The 17,477-nt window shown below is 50.3% G+C and overlaps 2 protein-coding genes across 6 annotated transcripts; both read left to right on the top strand.

Annotated features, from left to right (window-relative positions):
* Positions 1–3,892: 3,892 nt before the first annotated feature.
* Positions 3,893–8,027, top strand: simc1 (SUMO interacting motifs containing 1). The gene is made up of 9 exons (XM_047017571.1): positions 3,893–4,820; positions 5,085–5,338; positions 5,839–5,908; positions 6,064–6,218; positions 6,317–6,397; positions 6,506–6,631; positions 6,842–6,998; positions 7,130–7,214; positions 7,640–8,027. Exons 1-9 carry the CDS (start codon positions 4,356–4,358, stop codon positions 7,849–7,851), a joined length of 1,605 nt encoding a protein of 534 aa, XP_046873527.1. The 5' UTR covers positions 3,893–4,355; the 3' UTR covers positions 7,852–8,027.
* A 1,867-nt stretch (positions 8,028–9,894) lies between these two features.
* On the top strand, positions 9,895–15,941 carry LOC124462145 (CCR4-NOT transcription complex subunit 6-like). 5 transcript variants are annotated; one of them, XM_047014729.1, is made up of 12 exons: positions 9,895–9,993; positions 10,799–10,917; positions 11,039–11,225; positions 12,709–12,794; positions 12,913–13,017; positions 13,117–13,185; positions 13,283–13,440; positions 13,541–13,695; positions 13,945–14,099; positions 14,362–14,595; positions 14,682–14,884; positions 15,243–15,941. In XM_047014729.1, exons 2-12 carry the CDS (start codon positions 10,806–10,808, stop codon positions 15,456–15,458), a joined length of 1,680 nt encoding a protein of 559 aa, XP_046870685.1. In that variant the 5' UTR covers positions 9,895–9,993; positions 10,799–10,805; the 3' UTR covers positions 15,459–15,941. The 5 variants fall into 5 exon arrangements, with proteins under 5 accessions (XP_046870685.1, XP_046869990.1, XP_046871383.1 ...); XM_047014034.1 differs by having other exon boundaries at positions 10,796–10,917; XM_047015427.1 differs by having other exon boundaries at positions 9,911–9,982; positions 10,796–10,917.
* The last annotated feature ends 1,536 nt before the right edge of the window (positions 15,942–17,477 follow it).

Here is a 17,477-nt window from a genome sequence, read left to right as displayed (position 1 = left end):
CCACACCGCAGTCAGCGGCGGGAGCAACAGGTGCATGACCCCATCCACTCTCCACCTCCTCCCTCCTCTCACCTGCCAACACCAACAACCTCTCTGACCCCTCCTCCCCCGGTCTCAACCTGGCACAGATGTTGAGGTCTACCGTCATTACCAGACAGCTGAAATAATCAGTGCTGTTCCCTGAAATGTCCATTACGATGATCCGATGATGATTAGACTTCAATGTTATAATCGTGGCTGTGGTACTATCACAGTCACACAGTACAATAGATAGATATGTGTTCTTTGTTGTTCATTTTGTTCAGGTAAGTACCAAAAGGAATTTTCCATTGCCATAATTATGGAGTACTGTCATAGCTGAACAGTACTATGATAGCTTCTGTATGATGTTTTAGTTATGAGGTCATTTAAATAATGAAAATGACTGGGATAGAAGACTTCATGGATTTCCTGAATAATCTGTCACTTTAGTTGGAATTAGGCTATTGTCTCTGGTCTGAGTAAATTGTTTGTTGGGAGCCATGTTGAATAACAGATTAATCTGGATGTTCTATGCATGTCTGAGTCATGCCAGCTGTTGACCAGACTGATGCAGAACAGCCAGCCACTTCCTAATGGCTGTTACCAGGACGAGCCCTCCCCAGATGATCTCCGGTCACACAGAGCTAGTCATATTGACAGTATGATGCTGAGGGGTGGGTGGAGGGGCTGGCTGGGTGAGGGACACTGGAGAGCACTGGGAGCTGGGAGGAGGTTAGATTGACCTGAAAAGGCTGAAGGAGGGAGATCTGGATGGGGGATATTTAAGACGAAGTACAGCCCAAAGCTCTTTGACCTCCACCACTCCCACTGCTGCCCCTCAATTTCACCCATAAGCCTCTGGTCTCTTATCTTCTGACTGACAGACAGGAAGTAAACAGCAACTCGTCCTCATATTCACAGGAACATGAAGGTCATGTGACCAGAAAAAGGAGAAAGGACAGCATGGCCTGGCCTTACTGATAAAGGAATAAAGTTGCGTCTTTCAATTAAGTGTTGTGAAAGAGTAATATCTCGAGAAGGAAAGCAGCATACAAGCACACATACAAACACACGCACACACACGCACACACACACACACAGCCATCATGCAGCTGGTTCAATAAATGTTTAATGCTCACCTGACTGACTGCAGTCCAGGCCAGTTCTGTTGTAAACACCAAGAAATTGCATATTGCACGGAACCTTCTGTTCTCTCAGCCCTCTTTGTTGATAAGCAACTTGCAGTTTTTTTTTGTAGGTCACCACGTTAGCAGTGGGAGCTGTCACTATGACACCATTCATCACTGAGTCGTTCACTCACTGAGTTGTTCAAAAACTGGGCTGCATACTTGCGTCATCCCTTACTGGGTTATGCCTAACTAAGTTGTTCACGAACCGAGTCGTTCTTGACTGAATCATCCCTCACTGAATTATGCGTAATTGAGTTAACTAACTGATTTGTTCTTAGTTCAGACGACTCCTAGGTCAGTCGTGCTAGCTGAGTGGTTCACTAGCTGAGTGGTTCACTGGCTGAGTGGTTCACTGGCTGAGTGGATCCCAGCTCCCCATGCCACAGCACAGCCTGTGTGTTTGTCAAGTGGGGCATTGTTTGTTTGACAGAGTCGTCTGGTTACATCTGCATCGAGCCAATTACAGCTGTTCCACCCGTCAGGGAACTTCGTGCCAGTACGGCCGAAAGGGTTTTGAATGTCACTGGTAATTGGTCTCTTTTATCACGTCCTGAGGGGGCCGTCAGTGTGTACATCCTAGAGACCAAGCAGAGGAAGAGAGGCCGGGGGAGACGGGTGGGTGGTGACGGAGAGTAAAAGTCAGTGAGTGTGTGCAACCCTGCAATTTTTGTTATAAATATACATTTACTTTAACACACTTTTCCGCAGCATTTATCTAATCACTCTTGTTCGTTACTTAACTCTGGACTAACCATAGAGTTAATATAACGGAACTAACAGCCAGACCGGTTTGACTGACATTACAAGAGCACCCTCTACTGGTCACTTCCCCCTGCGCAGTGTTCATTCCTTGTCATTCGATAAGCACGGTCGCCAACAAGGAAATGGAGAATTTACTGACTCTTTTCGGTTACGCGTATTTTGAAATCGTAAAGTTTAATCGTTGGTGACATCGAAACTACTAACTAGGAAACTGATCCATAATTAATACTTGAGGAATTAAAGTAAGAGTCGCCATCAAACTTGAACAGGTATCGGAAATTCGAGAATCGGCCGGCCTCTTGCGGAAACGAAACATGACAAGATAATGTTTTCAAGGGGCTGGGCCTTGAGTAATTATCACCACAAAACCTGCTGCTGCTTAACAAATATATTCACTCGTTTTTAGAGTTTTCGTCTACACTTGCAGCATGAGTACTGCCGTTGGAATCAGTTTTCCATTAATGTATTTTATGGCAGGCCAGCAGAAGTTTGGATAACGCGTAACCGTGTCCATCCTATGGCTACCAACTGGTGACCCATGGACCGTCAGGCATGGCGGATATAATTTCGCTGAGCTCTGCGAGTGAGGAAGACTCTGACATCGAGGTTGTTGGTGTCTACAGCGACACTGAAAGGAAAACCGAGACAATACCATTCATCCGAGGAGAATGGATAAACCTTGCTGCATATGCACCGGTAAAATTGCTTTGCTTTCTAAGAGTTAGCTACTGTACTTGACTGGTGTTAAGTTGAAAAGGGGGTATATATACAGTAATACTGCTATTTTTCACATCCATCTTTTAGTTCACTAATCAGCCAGCAACTGTATGAAATATGTATGGTTGCTAAGTTTTAGCAATACATTAAAGCTAAATTGACAGGAGCAGTTAAAATCTATACATTCATCTGCTGTGTCAATAGAGTTGTGCACGTGGGGAGTGTTGTTGTAGCGTCACCACGCGGAGGCGTGGCGCCAAACTTAAATAGTCCACACACAAACGCCGGTCTGCAACTGGACATGGCAACGGACATTTGTTGGCCAGTTTTTGACCTGCTGCCTCGGTCTATTATTTTGATAAAACTTGAGAGCCCCGATGACAACTTTTAACGGCGTGTTTTTCTTAATCTTTTCCTCAGTTTGTCTTTGATCTCACTGCTCATGGGTGGGCCCTGCCGCCTCCCAGAAGGCGCAGGAGACGAAATCCATCCGCGCCAGTGGAAGTAGTGGACTTAAGTGATGAGAGTGGCCTAGCAGATGAAGCTGAGAGGTCACCGAGTCCGTTGTCCCAGGGAGGTAAAGGATTGAAGAGATTTTGCAACAAGAGTCAAACTCCTCAGAGAATAGTTTCTGATTCTCCAGACAGCTCTCCAAAGGAACAGCATCCCGGTTGCCCACCAGCGCTTCAGGAGGGCCAAGACAGTGACATCCTAGAACTCCAGCAGCAGTCATTCATTCTCAGGAATACTTTCACTGTTCAAACAGACAGAGATATTGACATTTCCTCAGACAGGGACATTCCAGACGATAATGTCAAATCACCAAGTGTGCCAGCATCTAAACTCACAGAGGAAGTTACTGCGCTGTCGGATCCAGTCACTAAGGAATCTCAACAACTTCCAGCCATACTTCTAGACGAGGAGAGGGAGCTTCCACGATATCCAAACAGCGACACTGAAACCATGACAACCAATGGATGTCAACCTGAACAAAGGCCTCCTGTGGAGAATGAGAGCGCTCAGCCTCTCATGACTGTTGGCTGGGATTATCACACAGAGGGGCCAGAGACCAGAGCAGAGTCACCACCTCCACCCCCCCCAGGAGACAGCACCCCCCCTGTCCTGCCTCAGAAACAGCCAGACAGCACCCCCCCTGTCCTGCCTCAGAAACAGCCAGACAGCACCCCCCCTGTCCTGCCTCAGAAACAGCCAGACAGCACCCCCCCTGTCCTGCCTCAGAAACAGCCAGACAGCACCCCCCCTGTCCTGCCTCAGAATCAGCCAGACAGCACCAGCCTTGTCCTGCCTCAGAATCAGCCATACAGCCCCTCCCAGTCCCCAGAACTATTAGATGCTGTGGATTCTTGTGACTTTGCCATTTATGACTCACTGGAGCCGTACTCACCTACACACAGCCCCTATGAGTGGTCTCCTTCCTCTTCCCCTCACGCCAGCTTAAAGGATGGAACTTCCTGTCTGGGCCTGGAGGGCGTGGAGGAAAGGTGGTATAGGGAGAGCATCTCTCCACAGCACCATACAGGAGCACAGCCTTTAGAAAGCCAGCCGCAGGATGCAATACCTAGTGATGTATCCAAGCCCTGCTCTGTATCTCCCTCCCCAGAACCAGAAAAGGACTCTCCCCTACTACCTCCACAACCTCCTCAAATGTCTTTCCTCCTCCATCAGCCCCACCAAAGTCCCCCCCTCCAAACATCCCAGTCAGACAGCCTTAAGAGCCGGTCTGAACTGCCTCTGTCTCCCAGCTCCTTGGCTCTACCTGCCAAGGGGTTCCCAGACCAAGATCCCCTACAACAGCAGCCTCCAGAGGGGCTGCTTGTGGGGTCCGACTTGTCCGCTCCGAGCCATCCGGCATCCAGCTACAGCATCCCCAGCGACCCCCCCATGTCAGTGACCAAGACGGAGGATCTTGAGCAGGACCCGGGGCCCTGGAGACCCCCCGGGGCGGGGCCGGAGGACAGGTCCGGTCTGTGGCTGGAGGGGAGTGACGAGGAGGCGGTGAGAGGCAGGGAAGTGGCTGATATGGGTATCAGCGAGGAGGACAGGCGGTACGTGTGTCCGGTTCAACTCAGGAAATTCAGGCCGCTGATGACCGGACCGCTGCAATCACTTGTGAGGATAGCTCTCTTTCTCTCCTTTGCTCTCTCTCCTTCGCTCTCTCTCTCTCTCTCTCTCCTTCTCTCTCTCTCTCTCTCTCGCTCGCTCTCTGTCGTCTCTCATCCTCCATCTGTCTCTCACCTCCCTCCTCCACGCAAACAGACGCACTCACTCCTCCACTCGTCCTCCACACACGCACACACAAATGCACACCCCCTCCCCCCCCCTCCCTACAGCTCTGTAACGGTCTAGGACACACTCTGCCCCCCGTCTTCCCAGGAGGATGTGGAGGAGGAGGACGATGGCTTCGGAGCCCCGGAGCAGCTGTGCAGACAGGGCCTGAGCCTGGTCTACAGCACCATAGAGGAGAGCTACCCAGAGGGCACCCTGCAGCTGCTGTCGGACCTGCTGCACCCGCGCTTCTACCCCCCCAGGGACATCACCACCCACCTGCTCAGGGACATCCTGCTGGACCCCCGCGCCCCACGCAGCCTCCGCTTCCAGGCCTTCTCTCTGCTCATGAGGACGCAGAGGTCAGCAGCTACTGACACCTTCTTCTGTCCTCTCCTTCCTTTCCTTCCTCACTTCCTCAATCCTTAGTATGGAGTTCAGCCAAAGCTTGATAACGACCCATTCATTAAAATCAGGTGTGTTGGAAGATGGAAACATCTAGAAACATGCAGGACAGGGGGTCACGAGGACCAGGATTTGCCTCCTTCGACTGTGCAGTGAGTTTGGTCTCTCCTTAGACAGTGCAGTGAGTCTGGTCTCTCCTTAGACAGTGCAGTGAGTCTGGTCTCTCCTTAGATGGTGCAGTGAGTTTGGTCATTCCTTAGACAGTGCAGTGAGTATGGTCTCTCCTTAGTGCAGTGAGTCTGGTCTCTCCTTATTGCAGTGAGTCTGGTCTCTCCTTAGACAGTGCAGTGAGTCTGGTTTCTCCTTTTACAGTGCAGTGAGTTTGGTCTCTCCTTAGACAGTGCAGTGAGTCCGGTCTCTCCTTACACAGTGCATTGAGTCCGGTCTCTCTTTTCAGGCACCACCCTGCAGAAAAGGGAACCATTCCTTGGGACTGGGAGCTGCTGACATCAGTTATGACTGAACAGGTAGGAGCCTGGTACTCAGCATGCATAAAACCTCCGTCTTAGAACTTGGATATCAACATAGTTGTATACTAAACCAGCATCAGTGTTAGAGGCTAGAAAGAAGATACTTTTGTCCTTCAAGCAAGGTAACAGATTCACATCCCTCCCTCCCTCAGGACAGTCCCAAGAGACACAGTAGTGAGGCGGTGTGCATGCTGTTGCAGTACACCCTGCAGACACTGGAGGACGACTTCCGGGTCAAACTGTCGCAGCGTGACCTCCCCCACAGCATCGCCAAAGCAACCCTGTCCTGCGACTCGGGCCGGGTCAGGTGAGCAGTGTGTCCCTCAGCTGGAGAAACCATAGCTCTAAGGATCACAGTAAAGGTTCTTACACGTGTGTGTGTGTGTTTGTGTTGGCCTCCACCAGTGATGTCATCAGCTGGCTGCTGGCTTCCATAGTCAAGTCAACGGAGCTCAGTGACGCCAAAGAGAGGGATGATCATCTAAAGTGAGTGTCACCGTGTCACTCGGCACCCACACAGTCCAAGGATCCTGCTGTTGTCATGGGTGTATGTGTCCGGTCCTGAGAGATGCTGCTCTGGTCTGCTGTGTGTAGGATGGTGCTACTGCTGCAGAAGATGCTCGTCCTGTCCCTGGAGGTGGACTGCTGTCCTGTGGTGAGCGCCAACAAGCTGGCCCAGAGGCTGGTCCACTCCTGCTCCAGCACCCTCCGCCAGCACCGGTGAGGAGAGGGTGGGGGAGGGGGGGGAGAAGAGGGCGTTAGGTTGAGAGGCCTGGGGACAGCCATTGTTAAGAGATGAGATGTTGGGTGGATGCATACAGGGGTGAGCGGCTGGATAAAGAGGTGTGGCACTCTGTGTGGTGCTATCCGGCCATCTGACCCCCATCTGACCAGTAATGGTGATGTAAAATGGTCACGTCAAATGTCCAGGATGCTGCTCCTGGAGACCCTGGAAAGCAGGCTGCTGAGATGCAGGCTGCTGGAACAGGTGCTGGAGCGGGCCTGTCCACACACCACCTCCCTCCCCATGTCCCTGGCTCTGCTGCTGCACTTCCTGAAGCACTGCACTCTGACCCCTGACCCCACGGTGAGTGAGGACCACACCAGCAGTCCACCGCCATGCAGCGGGACCTGGCTGCGCCGCGACTGGGAGTGGAGGTTTTGCTATGCCTGCTGTGCTGGTAGAGGTGTTCTAACCTGGGAGTTGTGACTTTGCAGGATGGAGCGGACAGGGAGCTGTGCTGGGAGGAGCTGGTGCAGCTGCTGTGGATGCTGCTGCTCAGCCACGAGGAGGTGGTGAGAGGTGGGACCCCTGCTTCCCACACTTCCTGCTTTCCACACTTCCTGTTTCCCACACTTCCTGTTTCCCACACTTCCTGTTTCTCACATTTCCTGCTTCCCACACTTCCTGCTTCCCACACTTCATGCTTCCAACACTTCCTGCTTCCCACACTTCATGCTTCCAACACTTCCTGCTTCCCACACTTCCTGCTTCCCACACTTCATGCTTCCAACACTTCCTGCTTCCCACACTTCATGCTTCCAACACTTCCTGCTTCCCACACTTCCTGCTTCCCAGACTTCCTGCTTCCCACACTTCCTGCTTCCCACACTTCCTGCTTCCCACACTTCCTGCTTCACACACTTCCTGTTTCACACACTTCCTGCTTCCCCCCCTTAACTCGCTTGTTCCTGACCCCCCTCTCTGTCTGTGTGTGACTCCTCCAGGTCACCTGCACAGCCCTGTCACAGAGCGAGCAGGAAACGCCCGCCCGCCCGTCCAGGTGGTCACCAACACTGTGTCGCGATCGGACGTACAGGAAGCCGTGGAGGACTTCCTGTTGCGGTCCCAGGCAGACCTGGGCCGGACGCTGCCTCTACATGTTCATGAGTCTCTGACCTACCTCCAGGACCACATGATGGACTCCTGTCAGTGTTGACCCTAGGCTTTTACAATACTGTAAAAGTCTTCATGTAAATACAATTAGTTTTGAAATTTTCAATTTAAAATATTTTATGTTTTATAATGTCTATGTGTGAGTTTTTTGTAATAGGATGTTAAAATAAGTTTTTAAAATAAAAAACTAATCACAAATATTTTGTGGTTTCAAAGGTTGACATGTTTGTTCGTTTCATTTATTTTTACAGGGACAATGCACATTAATCAACGTTTCAGTAAAAGTGACGGTTTTAGCCAGGCGACTAATTTTCAACCGCAGTCCCTGGGCAGATTAATAGATATTTTCCACAAAGAAGTTTCAAAAGGTTTTTAAAAAGTTGAAACATTATTTTCCCCAAAAAAGTTTCCCCAAAAAGTTTCAAAGGTTGACAAAATATTTTCCCAAAAAGTTTCAAAGGGTTTAAAATAATTAAAATACATGTTCCTAAAACAGTTTGCATCAATGATGAGTACTTGATGAGCACTTGACTATATTCTATTGTACTCAGCTCTCTTTTCCTCTTTACTTTCAGTGTGTGTGTGTGTGTGTGTGTGTGAGAAAAAAAAAAGGTTAGAAAGGTTGAAAAAAAGGTACGTCATAGATGAGACAGAGGGAGTTAGCAATGTCGACATGATTGAGAATAGACTGAGAATAGAGACATTCCTGAACACCCATGGCCATATCTGAGATGTTTGAAATTGTCGGAGTCAAAAATGATTCCTGACGTGAGTTAGGTCCAGTTAACAGCGTGACACTAAAACAGGTGCCGCAGTAGATAGAAATGGCTACTTTTTACCTGTCACAGCCGACACTTTTACTTTAACTTGAGTGAAAAATCACTTTAACTTTACCATGGTCTTTTCAAGTATGAGTATATGTAGGCCTACTTCTACTTGAGTGAAGGATGTGTGTACTTTTGCCATTCTCTGCCAAACGGCAACGTTTTTCCAATCATATATTGGTGAGCCCGTGCGAATTGTAGCCTCAGTACTTGGCTGTCAGGAATGGCTCCCGGTGCGGTCCTCTGCTGCTCTGCCCGTCTGCTTCAAAGTTGTGCGTTCAGAGATGCTCTTTTGCATACCTGCATACCTTTGTATCAGCTCAAACAGTCTGGGCCTTCCCTGCTTACTTCCGTCTTCAACAAGGTATTTTGGCTCAGATAACTGAGCCGCTCACTTCTTGCAGAACAGGTGTTGTGCGATAAGATGCTCGGAATCTAAAAGCAAAGGATTTCGTCTTGATACCGCAACGAAACGGAAGGGAGACAGATGTCTCACATTATACATTCTTGGTTATATAATTCAAAACAAGAATGTCCGGTTATCTGTGTAAATAATTGGTGTTATTCTCAACACAAAATCGTACAACACCTGCATTTTCTCTTTTTCGGGCCATATTCTATAAACCCCAGGGAAGAATTGTGCGTGAAATTCCTAAAACAGTTTCTGAAATGCCCAAACCAGCCCATCTGCCAGCAAAAAAAACATGCCACGTTAAAAGTCACATAAATCACCCCTTCTCCATTCTGATACTTTGTTTGAACTTCAGCCGAATGTTGGAACGTTGACCACCATCATGTCTATGCCTGTCTTCTTGCAATACAAAAAAAAAGCCTAAATGCATAGCTGCCACATGATTGGCTGGACATGTATTTGCGTTAACAAGCAGCTGAAGAGGTGTACCTCAGCGTAAGGTTGAATTGACCCTGACCAGTTCCCACCTTGGCCCTTATTTATCCTCAACGGACTTGGCTCTTTTCAAAAAGTCTGTTCTGTGCAGTCAGAAGAGACTAAATGACGAGAAGAAACCGTTTATCTCCAAGTCACCTAGCTAGTAGAATAAAATGAGTTTAAAGGGCCTGATGTCGACGGACTAATTTGACAACTGATGTGATTGTTCAACACACCTAAAGTCCCTGATCACTTTAGGCCAATCTTGAATTATAACATCCCCAATCATCTTGGTGTCAACAGCTGGTTCGGTCAGTCCAAGTGCCGACCAATGACATCAAGCGTTCTTAGCTATCTTGGTTGATGGAAGAAAAAAAAAGAAACGTTCAGCCGCCATGATGCTTGTTTGCTCTCGAGTGAAGTAGAAACAAAAGGGAGCACGCACTCGTCCTCAGTGCTTGGTATGCGTTAGGTAAAAACAACACTGTTTTAAAGTTTAATTTTGACTGCAATAGATTTCCTACTTGATTTTTATAATCGCTTTACCGCGTTATTTCCCGGTGCGTCTGTGCATTGAATTCGACTGGTCTAGCTTACGGAAAAGCCTGCTATCTCAGCTAGTAGTGGCTAATATTGGTTAGCTAGCTCGTCAACCTGAAAGTGAGCAAGTGTGTATCCCCAACGTTGGCTTGATAGCTAGCAAATGTTTAACTAGCACTGGTCTGTGAACTGCTTCTGTTTCACAACGTAGCTAACTAGCTAGCCAACCTAGCTAGGCTTAATCAATGTCCGTCCAAGTTGTGATGCAGTTTGCTATTTATTCAGAAAGCTAGTCTATTGTAGTTGAATTGATTGAAGCTAGTTTGTCAGGTTAACTTGCTAGATCTCCCTTAATTAAATGTAGCCGTAGTTTGCTTTTCCGTAAACTAGCTAGTATAGCTAACCATTGGCTAAATGCTATGTAGCTAATTGGGCTAACTTTCCTTATATATCAACACAAGCCAGCTAGTCTAGTAATTGGCTGTCCCATACAGTTTAATGGCAGCGCTTTAACATGTTGCCGTAAAAAAGCCTATATCGTGCTATTCGGGGCGTTTACTTGTTAATAGGACTACTGTATTTTGCAAATAGGACTACTGTATTTGTCTTTTAGTTCTTAGTCTAGCAACGTTCCTAAAGTATTGTGCATGAGACTGCTATCATACATCAATCCCATACGGACTGTCAACCTTGTCATCAAGAGTAATGTGTCTAATCGCTCCACATCTCTGCAGCAGTACAGGAATGCCCAAGGAAAAGTATGACCCGCCAGACCCCCGGCGAATGTACACAATCATGTCTACGGAGGATGCAGCCAACGGGAAGAAGTCTTACTGGGGAGAGCTGGAAATCAGCGGTAATCATGTATAAGCAATGTTGATGGGGCTACATCGATATCAGACTAGCAGAAGTGCTCATCGGTGTTGGGTGGAGTTTTGGGGACTTCCTGACTCGTGTGATGTTCTGTCCACGTGCAGGTAAAGTCCGCAGCCTGAGTACGGCTCTGTGGTCGCTGACACACCTCACTGTTCTGCACCTCAGTGACAACTCCCTGTCCCGCATCCCCCCCGACATCGCCAAGCTCCACAACCTGGTCTACCTGGACCTCTCTTCCAACAAGATCAGGAGCTTGCCAGCAGAGCTCGGCAACATGGTGTCTCTCAGGTGAGGTCTAAAAAAGGAACTACGTTTCCCACGGCGCACTCTGTTTAGAGTCAGTCTCTGCTTATGGTGGAAGGAGGTCCTTAGAGAATGGAAAAGTCCATTCACTTGCCTTCTATGTAGTTGGCCCATTCGTTCAGTTTTTTTGTGTCATTTGACACGCCTCCCTCGCCCCACACTGAGACAGCTGGGCCTGCTGAATCATAGCCCTGTAAACTCTGTTGTCGTTGGCTGTGCAGTGTAACAGCAACTCAGGCTGATGGGGAACTTAAGGGGAGACTAACAACACCTTTGTTCATGTGATTTGATGTAGTCTCTCTTTTCCCCAGGAAACAGTGTCCATCTGTGTGAGGGGCTGGGGAGGGATCTATGTTGTCAGACTAATGAGAGATCAATGTTGTCAGGCTGAGGAGGGATCTATGTGGTCAGGCTGAGGAGAGATATATGTTGTCAGGCTGAGGAGGGATGTATGTTGTCATGCTGAGGAGAGATATATGTTGTCAGACTAAGGAGAGATCTATGTTGTCAGGCTGAGGAGGGATCAATGTTGTCAGGCTGAGGAGAGATCTATGTTGTCAGGCTGAGGAGAGATCTATGTTGTCAGACTAAGGAGAGATCTATGTGGTCAGGCTGAGGAGGGATCAATGTTGTCAGGCTGAGGAGAGATCTATGTTGTCAGGCTGAGGAGAGATCTATGTTGTCAGACTAAGGAGAGATCTATGTGGTCAGGCTGGGGAGGGATCTATGTTGTCAGGCTGAGGAGGGATCTATTTTGTCAGGCTGAGGAGGGATCTATGTTGTCAGGCTGAGGAGAGATCTATGTTGTCAGGCTGAGGAGAGATCTATGTTGGCAGGCTGAGGAGAGATCTATGTTGTCAGGCTAAGAAGGGATCTATGTGGTCAGGCTGAGGAGAGATATATGTTGTCAGGCTGAGGAGGGATGTATGTTGTCAGGCTGAGGAGAGATATATGTTGTCAGACTAAGGAGAGATCTATGTTGTCAGGCTGAGGAGGGATCAATGTTGTCAGGCTGAGGAGAGATCTATGTTGTCAGGCTGAGGAGAGATCTATGTTGTCAGACTAAGGAGAGATCTATGTGGTCAGGCTGAGGAGGGATCAATGTTGTCAGGCTGAGGAGAGATCTATGTTGTCAGGCTGAGGAGAGATCTATGTTGTCAGACTAAGGAGAGATCTATGTGGTCAGGCTGGGGAGGGATCTATGTTGTCAGGCTGAGGAGGGATCTATTTTGTCAGGCTGAGGAGGGATCTATGTTGTCAGACTAAGGAGAGATCTATTTTGTCAGGCTGAGGAGGGATCTATGTTGGCAGGCTGAGGAGAGATCTATGTTGTCAGGCTAAGAAGGGATCTATGTTGTCAGGCTGAGGAGGGATGTATGTTGTCAGGCTGAGGAGGGATTTAGATTGTAATTAGGCCCAGCCTCTGACACTCCCCGTTTCCTGTGTCCTGTGTCCGTTTCCTCCCCAGGGAACTGCTTTTAAATAACAACCAGTTGCGTGTTCTGCCGTTGGAACTGGGGAAACTGTTTCAGTTACAAACACTGGGGTTGAAAGGTGAGTGTGGCTTATCGTCCTGGTAACCATTCCGTCCTGGAGACCCCATTGTTCCTTTGGCTTGGTTTTACGATGTCACTCAGATTGGCCTGCCCCCCCACCCCCCTCTCGCTCACAGGAAACCCACTAGCACAAGAGGTCATGAGTCTGTACCAGGAGCCAGACGGAACCAGGAGACTCCTCAACTACCTGCTGGACAACCTGGCAGGAGCCCTCAAACACAGTGAGTCATGTCCCCCCCCCCCCCCTATTCCCCTCCCCGGGTCCAGTTGATAAGTGATGGTGCAGGGCCATGTTATAACCATGGCAACGCTCTCCCCAGTGCCCACGGAGCAGCCACCTCCCAGGTCCTGGATCTCCATTCAGGACCCCGACAGAACGCGGCCTTCAGGTGAGACACACACACACACACATGCACGCACGCAGATCCAAAAAACGAAGGTTAAATGGAGAGCCTGATGGACTCTCTGTCTCTGTCTCTGTCTCAGCTCTGTTCTCGGTGATGTGCTACAACGTGCTGTGTGATAAGTACGCCACACGCCAGCTGTACGGCTACTGTCCGTCCTGGGCTCTCAGCTGGGACTACAGGAAGAGGAGCATCATGCAGGAAATCATGAGCTGCACTGCTGACATCATCAGTCTCCAGGTGCTCACACACACACACAGCTCTTTACCACAGGAAAGTCCCAAGATAGCGTGTGAGCTGCAGGCACCTGGTTCATCGTAGTTTCTCTGACTGTCAACAGGAAGTGGAGACGGAGCAGTACTATAACTACTTCCTGCCTGAGCTGAAGGAAGAGGGCTACGAGGGCTTCTTCAGCCCCAAGTCCCGGGCCAGGACCATGTCCGAGTCGGACCGCAAACACGTCGACGGCTGCGCCATCTTCTACAAGACGGAGAAGTGAGTCTGTCTGCTCTGAAGCTGCTCTGTCTGGTCGAGGTCTCTGTGTGCTCTGAAGCTGCTCTGTCTGGTCGAGGTCTCTGTCTGCTCTGAAGCTGCTCTGTCCGGTCGAGGTCTGTGATTTGAAGCTGCTCTGTCCGGTCGAGGTCTCTCTGTCTGCTCTGAAGCTGCTGGTTCTTCCTGGTTGTCTGGGGGTCATTGTATTTGCTCCTCCCCCTCCATGCTCATGTCTTTCTGCCCCCCTTCCAGGTTCAGCCTGGTCCAGAAGCACACAGTGGAGTTTAACCAGCTGGCCATGGCTAACTCTGAGGGCTCGGAGGCCATGCTGAACAGGGTGATGACCAAGGACAACATCGGGGTGGCCGTACTGCTGGAGGTCCACAAGGAGATGATGGAGCAGAGTGGTGAGGACACACACACACACACACACTCGCACAAACTCGGGCTCTGTTCCACTTGTCTTCTGCTCCTTGTGGAGCTCTGGCTGTTGTCCAGTAGGTGTGTGTGGCTGTTGCTGCTAGCCAGGTGTTAACAGCAGGCCAGTAGGTCGTCCTGACACAAGCGTGGTTAACGCTCAAATTTCAGTTGGTTGACTTTTTCCTTCCTCTGTACTTCTCCTTTTACCTTCTCTCCATCCCCCCCCCCCCCCCCCCCCTGCCCCTGTAGCGGGGAAGTCCCTCCATGGCATGGAGAAACAGCTCCTCCTGGTGGCCAACGCCCACATGCACTGGGACCCGGAGTACTCGGACGTGAAGCTGGTCCAGACCATGATGTTCCTGTCGGAGGTCAAGAACATCGTGGACAAGGCCACGCGCTCCCTCAAGCTCTCCTCCGTCTCCGGGGAAACCAACGCCGTCCCCCTGGTGCTGTGCGCAGACCTCAACTCCCTCCCCGACTCAGGTGTGTTTGTCTCCTAGGTAACAGGGAGTACCTGAGGACGAGCAGGGTGTGTGTGTGTGTGTAACCCTGCTTCCTGTGTTCTCCAGGTGTGGTAGAGTACCTGAGTACAGGGGGAGTGGACAGCACCCATAAGGACTTTAAGGAGCTGCTCTACATCGACAGCCTGACCAACTTCAACTGTAACGGCAAGAACGGCTTGTCTAACGGCAGGATCACGCACGGCTTCAAGCTGAAGAGCGCCTACGACAACGGCATGATGCCGTACACCAACTACACCTTTGACTTCAAGGTGAGGCTCTCTCTCACACGCTCATGCTTTGTATATGGGGGGGTCAGATGGCTGAGCGGTTGGGAGTCGGGCTATAAATCAGAAGGTTGTTAGTTCAATTCCAGGCTGTGCCAAATGACGTTGTGTCCTTGGGCAAGGCACTTCACCCTACTTGCCTCGGGGGAATGTCCCTGTACTTACTGTATTTCGCTCTGGATAAGAGCGTCTGCAAAATGACTAAAATGTATATGAATCCTCCGATTTTGTACTGTGTTCTGTCTGTAATTCTGTGGTCCAAGTGCAAGACCTTGTCTTAAAAAATTAATCTCCTCCCCTTTTTTCTCTCTGTCTCCGCCCCTCCCTCCCTCTCCTCCCCCAGGGGGTGATTGACTACGTGTTCTACTCCCGGCCTCACCTCAACGTCCTGGGGGTGCTGGGCCCTCTGGACCCCTCCTGGCTCCAGGACAACGGTGTGAGCGGCTGCCCCCACCCCCACATCCCCTCCGACCACTTCTCCCTGCTCGTCCAGCTGGAGCTGCTGCTCCCCCCCCCGGCCCCCCAGCTCAACGGCCTGCACCTGCCTGGACGCAGGTAGTGGCCCCCCTCACCGCCCCCCCCTCGTTCCCCAACCCCCGCAGAGGCGGCGTCACGACAACAAGCCGTCTGAAGAATCAGGCAGGCCAGACGGACAGGGATTTCCTATCTGATAATAGATATATATATTTTCTTCTTTCTTTCTGTATTGTTTTCTTGTTTTTTGTAATGCTAAAGTCAATCTTGTTCATTGTGTAAATAATCCTGTCTAAGAACCCCTGCCCTTCCACACCTCTTAGGCTTGGATGATGGCTAGTCCCTCCTTCCCCCAGACCTGTCTGTCTGTCCTGTACAAATCTCAAACCAGCAAAGACGACAGACCTGTCTGACTGGCCTCATTCCCCCTCTCCTCCCCTCCGCCAGCCTCATCCCTCCACCAGCCTCATCCTACCCTCTGCCAGCCTCATCCCTCTACTCCCCCAGCCTCATCCCTCTACTCCCCCAGCCTCATCCCTCTACTCCCTCAGCCTCATCCCTCTACTCCCCCAGCCTCATCCCTCTACTCTCCCAGCCTCATCCCTCTACTCCCCCAGCCTCATCCCTCTACTCCCCCAGCCTCATCCCTCTACTCCCCCAGCCTCATCCTCCACCAGCCTCATCCTCCCCTCCGCCAGCCTCATCCCCCTCTCCTCCCCTCTGCCAGCCTCATCCTACCCTCTGCCAGCCTCATCCCTCTACTCCCCCAGCCTCATCCCTCTACTCCACCAGCCTCATCCCTCTACTCCCCCAGCCTCTTCCCTCTACTCCCCCAGCCTCATCCCTCTACTCTCCCAGCCTCATCCCTCTACTCTCCCAGCCTCATCCCTCTACTCCCCCAGCCTCATCCCTCTACTCCCCCAGCCTCATCCCTCTACTCTCCCAGCCTCATCCCTCTACTCCCCCAGCCTCATCCCTCTACTCCCCCAGCCTCATCCCTCTACTCCCCCAGCCTCATCCCTCTACTCCCCCAGCCTCATCCCTCTACTCCCCCAGCCTCATCCCTCTCTCCTCCCCTCGCCACAGGGCATTGATGGGGGTGGAGCCTCCAGAAAGTACTCACTCCAGCTTCTGTGGCCTTCCCTCTAGAGGTCAGAGGTCATTTTGGTGCTGAGGTCATCATGACCGGTGCTACTACTGAAACAGCAACAATACTGGAGGCTGGCACCATACACCCCTGGGGTAGGGACTGCCTAGCTTGGGCTCTCATTGAGTTGGTGACTTAACAGTGGAAGGGTGATGGCTGGCAAACAGGAGTATGTCCTGAGTCAGCGTTTCTCTCATATACACACACACACACACACGGGCAGGCCTGTAGCAGTCTTCAAGGCCAGTAGAGGGCAGGGTATCCTGGACACCCTGTGTGGGCGTGTCCACAGTGTTTGTACAGCATTTAAAAACTCGACGTTCAGTCTTTACATGATTGTATATGAACCACATGAAAAAATGTTTTCTGCTGTTTTGTACTAAAGAGTAAATTATGATCAGAATTGAAGTATGAAAAAGAGACTTTCTAGAAAGATTGTATTGTAAACTATGGCAACAATTTTATCCAGGTAAATGTTGAGATGAATAGGTTGCCAGCGACAGCAGAGAGAGGAGACGATCTAGGCTTCACCTGAACTCCCCTCACCTGAACTCCCCTCACCTGAACTCCCCTCCCCTGAACTCCCCTCCCCTGAACTCCCCTCCCCTGAACTCGCCTCACCTGAACTCCCCTCCCCTGAACCGTCGAACATTGTAAATAGATGCATTATCAAGCCATTGACTCTCATTGCTGCCATGACAACACCCCTGAATACAGCTCTGTTTGTTGTGACCCCAGGATTCCCCACACTCAAGTGTGTGTGTGTATTCACACAAAATCTGGTTCTGTCTGTGTGGGGTGGGGGACAGTGGTGTGCCCCCCCCCCCCTCCCCCTAACGGTAGTCTCAACCCCATCCCAATTCTCCATCCAAAATCACCCCATCCACTTTCTCCATCCAGAATCAGAATACCTTTTTTTGTTGAATATTCTAGAACACCAACACTGAACCTGTTGTC

Source organism: Hypomesus transpacificus, chromosome 1, assembly GCF_021917145.1.
Source record: "Hypomesus transpacificus isolate Combined female chromosome 1, fHypTra1, whole genome shotgun sequence".
Taxonomy (NCBI): Eukaryota; Metazoa; Chordata; class Actinopteri; order Osmeriformes; family Osmeridae; genus Hypomesus; species Hypomesus transpacificus.
The sequence above is the reverse complement of the archived record's forward strand: the minus strand, read 5'-3'. Positions and strand labels throughout refer to the sequence as shown.